The sequence below is a fragment of the Neoarius graeffei genome, chromosome 19, assembly GCF_027579695.1.
Source record: "Neoarius graeffei isolate fNeoGra1 chromosome 19, fNeoGra1.pri, whole genome shotgun sequence".
In the NCBI taxonomy this organism is placed as follows: Eukaryota; Metazoa; Chordata; class Actinopteri; order Siluriformes; family Ariidae; genus Neoarius; species Neoarius graeffei.
In genome coordinates, this window is record NC_083587.1 from 15,118,334 (window position 1) to 15,130,234 (window position 11,901).

The 11,901-nt window shown below is 43.4% G+C and overlaps 1 protein-coding gene across 1 annotated transcript in view; it reads right to left on the reverse strand.

The window, feature by feature from the left end:
* LOC132867025 (gamma-aminobutyric acid receptor subunit rho-3) overlaps positions 1–6,578 on the reverse strand; it is a 47,656-nt gene extending 41,078 nt beyond the window's left edge. Inside the window, exons 1-2 of the mRNA XM_060899711.1 lie at positions 6,439–6,578; positions 2,761–2,873 (exon numbers count right to left, since the gene is read on the reverse strand). Coding sequence (XP_060755694.1) covers positions 2,761–2,873; positions 6,439–6,578 — 253 coding nt within the window. The remainder of the gene's footprint in view (positions 1–2,760; positions 2,874–6,438) is intronic.
* Positions 6,579–11,901: the final 5,323 nt, after the last annotated feature.

The following is an 11,901-nucleotide window of genomic DNA, read 5'->3' on the forward strand; positions in this document are numbered from 1 at the left end:
TTTTTATCCAGTGCTTATTTTTAATTTGCTTTTGCAGTACTGTGCAAAAGTCTTTGGCCCCCTATTTCTTTTTTTCATACAAGCTTTGTTATAGATTTCTATTTTATGACTTCTACATTATCGAGTCAGTACAAAAATATTATAGAGTCCAAATGTTCATTTTTTTTCCAGCACAAAATTAAATATTACAGGGAAAATAAATGTTTGCATCTCATTATCTCTAGCCGCTTTATCCTGTTCTACAGGGTCGCAGGCAAGCTGGAGCCTATCCCAGCTGACTACAGGCGAAAGGCGGGGTACACCCTGGACAAGTCTCCAGGTCATCACAGAGCTGACACATAGACACAGACAACCATTCACACTCATGGTCAATTTACAGTCACCAGTTAACCTAACCTGCATGTCTTTGGACTGTGGGGGAAACTGGAGCACCTGGAGGAAACCCACGCGGACAACATGCAAACTCCCCACAGAAAGGCCCTCGCCGGCCACGGGGCTTGAACCCGGACCTTCTTGCTGTGAGGCGACAGCGCTAACCACTACACCACCATGCCGCCCGACATGTTTGTATCTAAGCAGCATATTCCATAAGAGAGCACTTTTCAGATTAAAAAAGAATGCATAATGAAGGCTACTGGGTTTTCGTGCAAAATGAAGAAGCGAGTGTGACAGTCAAAGTGTCCAGAAAAGAACTGTGGCTGGTTCTGTAAGATGATCAGTAAAACCCACAGCTTATTTCCTTATACAACTGGACTCATTGGACCTGAGACTACTATTTTTTTTTTAAGCAAAGAGTCATCTCACACCAAATATTGACTTTTTTCATTTATTATGGCTTACTGCTTATAGTACTTTTTTTAATGTTGAAGCATTTCATTTCATTATTTTTAAGCCATTTTTGGGCTACAGCATTTCTTTACATGTGCCTAAGACTTTTGCACAGTACTATATAATATTAGAGCCAGTCATTGTGTGCACTAGATATCTCAACAGTTAATTCGGCAGACAAACTAAAATGTGCTTTAGTTACCGCTTTGGTTTAAAAGTGTTTGTCTGTGTGAACTAAAAGAAATTAATTGTTGGTGAACTGTCACTGTTGAAGCATAGCTCTGTTCGTGTACATACACTAATGATATATTTATATAGTTTATTACAAACAGGGAACTAATCAGCTACTGCTCGTTTGAACATTCACAAGAGGGTTACCAAGATAACCAGAGCCTGGAATATCCGGGCAATGAGCGAATCACTTCCTGTGTATACACCCCTTTAGAGTTTCAGTTTTAAAGGTAGATTGCTTTTCAGATTTTTCAAGTCTGAGTCATAAAAAGAATTTTCCCCGACACCCAATTATTTTTGTTTAGTGGACCGAAAGCTACTGAATTTAAATTACAGAATTCCAATTTTATTAGTTTTTTTTAATAGAACATCCATCCATCCATTATCTGTAGCCGCTTATCCTGTTCTACAGGGTCGCTGGCAAGCTGGAGCCTATCCCAGCTATGGGTGAGAGGCAGGGTACTGTACACCTTGGACAAGTCGCCAGATCATCACAGGGCTGACACATAGACACAGACAACCATTCACACTCACATTCACACCTACGCTCAATTTAGAGTCACCAGTTAACCTAACCTGCATGTCTTTGGACTGTGGGGGAAACCGGAGCACCTGGAGCAGACACGGGAAGAACATGCAAACTCCACACAGAAAGGCCCTTGCCGGCTGCTGGGCTCGAACCCAGGACCTTCTTGCTGTAAGGTGACAGTGCTAACCACTACACCACCGTGCCGCCCTTTAATAGAACAATTAATGAATTTAGAGCCACGTGGCCCTAAATTCTCCACTATTTTTTCTTGCTTCACCATGACACAATTCAAGATACTACATCATGCATCACATGGTGGGCTTTCCCCATTCGTGCAAGGCATTGTGGGATACAAATTTGAAACAGGAGAGAACAATGGAGGACATGAGTGTGCAAATGAAACGTGAAAGACCTACTACAGTAACAGAAAGTGAGAAGAAAAGACATTATGTTCTATACAGAGGAAAGGAAATGCAGGACCAAACTAATAAATATCGGCGGTCAGCGAGCACCTCAGTGTGATCAGCTGTTCATTTAGCGACAGAATGATGGAACTGTCAGTGCATGGTCAAAGGTAAACCTGCGCATGCACACACACACACGGACTTCCTCTGTCTGCTTGACTGCACGTAGCGAGCGAATTTCATGCACATTATTTGCTTTAATCCCTTCAAATTAAATAACTTCCCAGCCACAGAATGGCCTGATTTTTGTGAGATATAACAGAAATAAACATGTATCACAATGACCACATTTCAGAGGGAACTAAATTTCCCTGATTTTATTAAATCGAAAGGCCGTCTCGCTTTAACTTGGGTTTTTTTTGTAAGGAAATGGAGATGTGCTGGAAATTGTGTTTCTACTCCTTTGACTTTGACTTTCTCTGTAAACTGAAATTAAATGGCTCCTCTCTCTCTCTCTCTCTCTCTCTCTCTCCCCTGCACCTGCTTTAACAAACCTGAACCATAATCCAGATTAACACCCTGAACGTACATCTGTGACTCAGGTAGCTGTTGTCTGATCTGTGTGGCACAGAATCTGGGTCAGCTCTAAATGTAGGACATTCAGGTTATAACCTCTAGCTATTGACCACTTTAGTGTGTTTCCTGTGAAATGAAATTAAATGAAATGAGAGAATCAGTGAGTGAGAAGTTCTTATCATGGATTCTGACCTCCAAATCCAGGTCGCATGGCAAAATCGTGTTCCTCGATCCTAAGCAGCTGCTCGGTTTTGATCAGGAGTGACTTGGTGCTGTCCTGCTTTTTTAGCTTGTAGTCAATCCGGCTAGGTATGAGAGAGAGAAAAAATAAAGGGGTCAGGGATTAAAATGACGACGCGTAATCCACGTAAACACGAGCTGGAATTATTCTTACTTAAGTGGCACATAATAAAGTAACTACACTTGAATTTGTTTTATTTCTTAGAATATTTTACAACACAGTGCTGTCGATTTCTCCATTCTGATTAGTCAGAAGGTGTTGATTAATTCTCTATAGCAGCAGTTCCTACAGTAGTGCAGCTGCACATCACATATTAATATTAATGTCATTATTATGGCGGCACGGTGGTGTAGTGGTTAGCGCTGTCGCCTCACAGCAAGAAGGTCCTGGGTTCGAGCCCCGGGGCCGGCGAGGGCCTTTCTGTGTGGAGTTTGCATGTTCTCCCCGTGTCCGCGTGGGTTTTCTCCGGGTGCTCCGGTTTCCCCCACAGTCCAAAGACATGCAGGTTAGGTTAACTGGTGACTCTAAATTGACCGTAGGTGTGAATGTGAGTGTGAATGGTTGTCTGTGTCTATGTGTCAGCCCTGTGATGACCTGGCGACTTGTCCAGGGTGTACCCCGCCTTTCGCCCGTAGTCAGCTGGGATAGGCTCCAGCTTGCCTGCGACCCTGTAGAAGGATAAAGCGGCTTGAGATAATGAGATGAGATGAGATGTCATTATTATTTCTATTGTAACAGCTTGTTCAGAGGGACTTGGTTAATGGCGATGTGTAAAAAACCACAAGTGAGCGTTGAGACATTGAAGTTTTCTGAAAGGAGACATTTAATTCTTTAATTGAGTCCCCAGTGTCAGAGGTAACGCTGACATCTTCAGATTCTCAGAGCAGTCGATGCTTTGTCTTCTTTTTTGTTTGTTTGTTTGTTTGTTTGTTTGTTTTATAAACTTCAAGAAAGAGATAAAAATGAGGCTGGTGATGAAACAGCTGTCACATTTATAGTGTCCCTTTTGTTTGCATAAACGCTACGATCAGGTTCCTGAGAAATAAACGAGCGTCCAGTTTAGCGCTGTGTTTATCAGGCTGTGTAAATGAACAGGATTCTAGAGTCTCATTGAGCAACAGATAAAGATGGGATTTTACCGGGACACAAACCAGATGCTGCAAAACAAACACAAAACTAAACTCTGCAGTGATACGAGCACTAGAGTTGAGTTACAGAGCAAACAGGATCTTCAAAGCAGAAATATGAAAGAACCACGGTTCACGTCTGTAACTGCGTTTTCATGAACCTGCTTAATGTGCAAGTTGAAATTACAAACTAAAAAAACGAAGAATGGAAATAAGAATTTTTTTAAATGCTAAAATATCACAAAGAACTGTTTACACTCGCATGAGGTGGTTTTTCAGACGATTCGATAAAGAAATTGAAATGGAAGCATGTTTTTCACATTTAAGTCACATGACAGGAAAAGCAAATGGAAATGCAACTTTCTGGAGAGAGAGAGAGAGAGAGAGAGAGAGAAAACGCTCTGTAACAGATATCACGGGAGGAGAAAACCAGCTTTCGTCACATAACATCACTTCCTGGAAACAGAACATTCGCTGTTGTGTTTTGTTGAAACTTTTTAAAACGTCGCTTCAATTTTGCGAAAAAATTCAATGGAAACCTGGTTACCATGAACAGCAATATGTGGATGGTTCATTTTATTTTTCTGGTTATTGTGGTATAATTCACAGATATGCATGCATAATTTTTTTTTGCTTTTTTCTCTGCATTTAATTTTTTTTCCTTTTTTATTCTTTCACTTCCTTTTATTACCTGGTTGATTTGTCTATTTTCTCTCATTTCTCTCCAGCTTTTATTTCTTTCTTTTTTCTCTCATTCAATTGTTTTGATTGTTTTTTGGTATTATTTTTGCTTTCGTTTTTTATCTTTTTTCTTGACATAAGTAAGGAGTAAAACTCTGCATGTTGTTCTGTTATAGAAAAATAATCAACAGTAGCACGTCTTAATGAAATACAGTTAATGTTACCACCGTCATGATTTTCCGAAAAGATGAAGCCTATTCCGAAAAAAGTGTTTTATTCAGGGGCGATTCTAGCATCTGATCTTTGGGGGTGCTTAGCCCCCAGAGCTGACAGAGGCACCTGGCTTGAACGACAGTGTTTCCAAGTTTATTCCGCATTTAGACTAGACTTAACTAGACAAGAAGACTAGACTAGACAAGACTAGACTTATGCAATGTTTTAACAGAAGCTGACCCAATAAACTATGATATCTACACATTTACAACCACAAAGTATCTCGATATGGATGATAAATGTCGTTTTTATCATTCTGTTCATAGACCAGGGAACATCAATATTGCATTATGCATATTATTGTGTTGTGTTTAACAATTGTAACTTCAGTCCGTACCTTCACATCTCGCTATGCCAGTAATACTCAGGTGCTACTTCGAGTTCCTCATCGGCGTGGAATCCAGTTAAAAAAAACCACCATGTCGTAGCAAGCACTCGTGCAGACAGGCAACCCAATCAGAGGGGACGCAAGGAGGAGAGGTATTTTACTGGTCATAGAACTATCACATAACAGGTGAATTCAAGAACACACACACGCCCGAGCACACATTCATTGCGCAGTGCACAAGGGCACTTATTTCTGAAAATTATGTCCAAAAGCAGTGTTTTTGAGGGTGCTGAGCTAGGGGGTGCTGAGCTCATTTTTGGGGGTGCTTGAGCACCCCCAAAAATAGGTTAAACACGCCCCTGGTTTTATTCCTTTTATACCACAGCAGTTTACCAACAAATCACTTTTTATCCATCTGTAGTTACCTTTAATGTTGTGAAATAGTTCGTGTTGTAGAACAACATAAACGTCTCCTGCAGATTTTTAAAGTAATAGATAATGATAATGTATGAGAATGAGTGCATTAACAATTATAAACCTGTACTACTGTCAGAGCTGCTGTTATGGAAAATTAATCATCACCTTCTGACCAATCAGGATCCAGGACTCTACAGCACTGTGGGATAAAGTTGTTTAATGGTATTTGTCTGTTTTTTGATGTTTGAGGTTTAAGTGCATTTTAAAGTGCAATAAAAAAAACCCTTTCTTTTAAATAAAATGGTTTGAAGAACCACAAAAATACATGATGTTTTGGATTCTGCAATCATCTGGATCTCACGGTTTCTGCTCCTCATTTGTGTTAATTCGACCTCAGATGATGATGAGGAGTACATGGCAGTAATTTTAAGGCATTTTAAGGCTGTTTTTTTTTCTGATCCTGTGCAACACCATGTAAAGTGCAAATGAAAAGCAGGAGGTTTTCGGATCTCCTCCTCATCATCATCTGAGGTCGAATTAACACAAATGAGGAGCAGAAACCGTCGCTGCATAAAAACTTGAGATCAAAACCACCAAGGAAATAACATTTTAACCAACCGGCAACAGTCGCTTCTTTCATTAACTGACTGGAGTGGCTTTAGAATGAATGAATGAAACCTTCATGATTACTTGTGATTTCAGAGCAAAGACTAGACTCAAGAAGAACAGAGAAGAAAAACCCATGAGATTTTCACATCAAATGAAATAAAGTGTTTCATTCCTCAGATGTCCCCCAGATTTACCCTGCATGTTTGTGTTTGGCGTGTTCTCCCAGGTACACGTCCTTGTTCTTCCTGCGGTTCGGGTGTCGGTGGTTAAGTAGCGTGACGGGACACAAGCAGGCCAAACACAGCAACCTCAGGCTCAACAGAATCAACTTCATGCTCAAGCCGAAGTCTGAACCTTTTCCTTTCCTTCAGAACCTTCAGGTCATGTCACAATCTTCTTCCATAGACACTTGAGAAGGTCAGTGTGGTTCCGGTGTCCCGTCTTGGCCATCACCTGACCGAAAAACAAATCTGTTAAATTTCGTTTCATCTAGAGAGAGATGCAGAAAAAGATCAGTGTGAAGGCCGATCAGTGCATCCAACTTGTTTTTTAATTCCAAACCTGAGCTTCTCGGCCCAAACCATCTGTTGTCTTGGAGAGTTCGGCAGGTCCGTGGATCGCTCTGTGGATCGCTCCGGACTCTCTCGCTCTGGACGCTCTTGCTCCAGATTCTCTCGCTCCGTCCCCTCTCACCCCAGATGCTCTCACGACTCACCACAATACGATTTCATTCTCACAGTAATGAAAGATTGGAATTAATTCCATCCTGAAATCCTCTTATGTGGCCACTGAAATCTTTCTGTAACCTACAAACAGGACCACACACACACACACACAAACAAAGTGACGGGACATTGTGATGACGCAGAGTTACTGTTACACTGCACAAAATTGAAAACTGAATTTGAGGAGCAAATTTCTTAATACAAGTGAAATTATCTTGCTGCATGGACAGATATTTTTACTTGATAAGACAGCTTAGAATGAGTTGGTTGCAATCTAGAACTAGGTTTAATAATCTCAGAATTGGTGTTTTGTATCCTTCTAATAGGAAATACTAGATCATTTCAACTATTTTCAAGATATTTTCACTTGCTAAGATATTATTTTTTTGCAGCGAACACCCTGAAGCTGATAACAGTGTGTCCTGAAGTGTTTTATTCCTTTTACACCACACCAGTTTACCCACAGCTCCTATTTTTATTTATTAAAAATGTTAGACATTTGATCCATTTATAGTTACATTTAACTTTAGGGCCTCTATACTTCAGTTTTGTTTTTCTTCATTTTCTTTCCTTCTTTTTTCCTCTTTTCTCTTATCATTTGTGTTTTTTCTTTTTAATTTTTCTCTTTCTTTTCTGCCTTTTCTTTCCTTCTTTACCCTTTTCTTATTTACTCATGCTACTTTTTAATTTTTGTCTTTTTTCTCTCTTTTACACTCCTTTTCTATTTTTTCTATTTTTTTTGTTTTTCTGTTATCTCTCCTTTTTTCATTTTTCCCTTTCTCTTCTTTTTCTTTCCCTCTTTATCTAATTTCCCTCTGTAACAACACCTAGACTTGTGGGGAAACAGAGGAACTGGAAACAGGCTTCAGAACAGGTGAGTTATTTTATTTAGCACACTTTTCAGTGACAGCTCAACACATAAACATGCACACACGTGGGGTGACGCAGCTCTCTCTCTCATCCCTGACTGTCTGAAAGACACACAGAGACACAGGTTAATAGACAGCCAGTAATTTGACACAGGTGCACCTATGCACATGTTATCTGCTGGTTCAACCTGCCTCCTCGCCGTTCACAGCCAACGCTTGACCACACCCCTGCTGCCACATACCCCCACCACCTGACTCAGGCCGGGGAGCCATCCGGCCTACAGCTGACTCCCCCACCAAGTGGGAGAGATAATCCACCACCACCATTATGCCCCCAGCCTGTGGACCACCTCGAATTTAAAGGACTGAAGGGCCAGATACCAACGAGTGATCCATGCATTGGCATCCTTCATGCACTGGAGCCACTGGAGCGGGGCATGGTTGGAACAGAGGGTGAATGGGCATCCTAGCAGGTAGTACCAGAGAGTGAGGACCACCCACTTGATGACCAGACACTCCTTTTCTATCGTGCTGTACTTTGACTTTCACATGGAGAGCTTGCAGCTGATGTACAGCACCGGATGCTCCTCCCCCTCCACCACCTGGGAGAAAACAGCCCACAGCCCTCTGTCCAATGTGTCAGTCTGTAGAACAAAAAAGAGAGAAAAGTCAGGAGAATGCAACATCGGGCCCCCACACAAAACTTCCTTTACCTGAGCAAAAGCCCGTTCACACTGCTCTGTCCACTGGACCAGATCTGGCACCCCATTTTTAGTGAGGTCAGTCAGCGGGCTGGTGACATCTGAAAAGTTAGGCATGAACTGCCTATAATAGCCAGCCAGCCCCAGGAACTGCCTCACCCCCTTTTTGGTCTTAGGTCATGGGCAGGCTGCAATCGCTGCAGTCTTATCAATTTGGGGATACACCTGCCCATGACCCAAGTGGAACCCCAGATACCGTACTTCCACCCATCCAATTGCACACTTCTTCTGGTTTGATGTGAGCCCAGTGCACCTCAGTGACCTCAGGACCGCCCTGAGATGTTGTAGATGCTGCTCCCAATCATTACTATAAATGATTATATAGGTAGGCCACTGCATGTGTATTGTGGGGATGGAGAATTCGGTCCATGAGATGCTGAAACGTCGTGGATGCCCCAAACAACCTGAAAGGAAGGGTGACAAATTGGTGTAAGCCAAACAGAGTGGAAAAGACCGCTTTTTCACAGGATAACAGAGTCAAGGGGATCTGCCAAATATCCCTTTGTCAAATCCAGTATCAAGTAAAAGTGAGCCGCACCTGACCGATCGAGCAGTTCATCAATGCGGGGCATCGGATATGCTTCAAGTTTAGACACCACATTGACTTTTCTATAGCCCACACAGAACCGGACTGACCCGTCGGTCTTGGGAACCAAGACTACTGGGCTGCTCCAGTTGCTGTGCAACTCCTCAATTACTCCCATCTTAAGCATAGCCTGAAGTTCATCCCAAACCACATTTTTCTTGTGTTTGGGAAGTCGATATGGGCGGCTGTGCACCACCACCTCTGGGGGAGTCAATGCGGTGTTCTATAAGGTTAGAGGTGGTCTCCACAGGGGACCGGGGTGAATTGGGCTGCACTTTTTAGACTTACCTCCGGTCCCAGCTCTGCCCTCTCCAGAACTACCATCGCCAGAGCCACAGGAACCTCCTCTCTCCATGGTTTCAGGAGACTGAACTGGTAAATTTGATGTGTTGCCCCATCTGGTCATATGACCTCATAGTTGACCTCCCCAATTCGTCATGTGACCTCAAAGGGCCATTGCCACTTGGCGAGCAATTTTGAACTTGAGGTGGGCAGTAAAATGAGGATTTTATCTCTTGGTGCAAATTCCCTTAGCTGTGCCCCTCTGTTGTACAGGTGAGCTTGATGTTCTTGGGCCTGTAGCAAATGCTTCTGGGTTATGTGACTCAGTACATGGAGTTTTGCTCTCAGGTCAAAAATGTGTTGAATTTCATTTTTACTTTGAGAAGGCCCCTCCCCCAATTTCCTCTAATGATGTCTAAGACAATATGGGGCTTGCACCCATAAAGCAATTCAAAAGGGGAAAACCCAGTGGAGGCTTGTGGGACCTCGTGCACTGCAAACAACAGAGGCTCAAGCCACCTGTCCCAATTTTTAGCATCCCCGTGAATGAACTTATGAATCATGTTCTTAAGTGTTTGGTTAAATCGTTCGACCAGCCCATCCGTTTGTGGATGATAAACACTAGTATGAATCGATTTAATCCCCAATAAAGCATATAATTCACGCAGTGTGCATGATATAAAAGTAGTGCCTTGATCAGTCAGGATTTCTTTTGGAATCCCGACTTGGGAGATTATGAGGAAGCATGCCTCAGAAACACTATGTGCTGAGATATTGCGGAGTGGCACTGCTTCCAGGTATTGCGTTGCATAATCCACTATGAACACAAAGTGATACTTGTGTGCAGATCAATCTAATGGCCCGATGAGATCCATGCCAATTCTTTCGAAGAGGCTCTCCATCAGTGACAATGGGCGCATTGGCACTTTTGGTGTGGCCGCTGGATTTACCAGCTGGCATTCGCGACATGCCACACACCACCTGTGGACACTGGCATGAATCCCTGGCCAATAGAAATGGGCCATGAGACAATTCAGTGTTTAATCCTGCCCCAAATACCCAGCCATAGGATTATGATGAGCTGCATGGAATAAAAGTTCCTTGCGGCTCTTCGGGACCAACAACTGTGTCATCTTTTCTTTCGTTGGAGTGTCCTGTGTCACTTGATATAGCCTATCCTGAATAATACAAAAGTACAGTAAAGAAAGTGCAATGTTAGGCTGTTGGATTTGGCCATCAATTACTTTTTACTTGGTCCAAGGTGTGTCTCAGAGACTCATCACACACCTGCTCCAATGGGAAATCCCCCAAGGGATTCCCCAGAGAGGGAGGAGGGCTCTCCCCATTCTCTGTCATCATGACATGGAGCTGATGCAGGTGTGCCCAAGACCACCTCCCCAGTCAAATGTTGTCATGGGATTCCCCCATGATGTGCTACTGCAGGACACACCTACTACTATTTGTTTCATTAATGTTTCAAACCCCGGCCAATCAGTTCCCAGAATCAGTGGGTGGGTGACACTCGGACTAACTGTAGCCTCTACGCTATGATTTTCTTTCTGGAAATGGATAGTGACAGGCATCAGCGGATATTTGTGTATATCACTGTGCACACACTTAACCTTCACTAAACGTGCATTTCCCAGTATCCTGCACTGAGTCAGGCTTTGATGTATGGAGGTCTGATTACAACCTGAATCCACCAAGGCATGATGTGTACCCCCTTGAATACTCACAGCTATCCTGTACGACCCCGGTCGATCAGGGGAACCCTGAAGTGCATCAAGGACGTGAATCAGTAACCCCACCTCCTTATGGAAATACTGATTCCCCACCTTCCCTCCAAACTTACAGACCTGCCTGGGCTCGCTCGCAGTTCTGGTGGGCATGGATGGGATCATCTGTGGAGAAAGAGAGGGGGTTGATGGTGGCACAGAAACAGAAGGAGAAGGGAGAGTAGACACATGAGGATAGACACGGGTGTGGGGAGTGGGTTTTGGGGGAGTTGGTCCCCATTTCTGTGGGGCTGGAGTAGGGGAGGGGTGAGGAGAGGGAGGGGGAGAAGAAGAAAGCGAAAGTGAGACAGAGAGAGGAAGCTGAAGCACAGCCTGCTTCCGGATATGCCGTCAGATGATCCTCAGCCAGTCAGGCCGCCTCCTCCAGCAACATCAGTCAGTGACACCGGATCCATGCTGATGTCCTGCTTGGCAGCTGGGCAATGAACTGCTCCAGTGTCACTCGTTCGATGATGGATTCAACGTCGCACTCATCAGCCAACAGCCACTGCTGGCAGGCATCTTGGAGCTGTTGCGCAAACATGAACGGCTGGCCCACTACACCGTAATCCAGTGAGCGGAAGCACTGGCTTTGCTCTTCGGGGCCATGGTCAATCCACTGTACGATGACTCGCTTCATGTGGGGGTACTCCAGCATG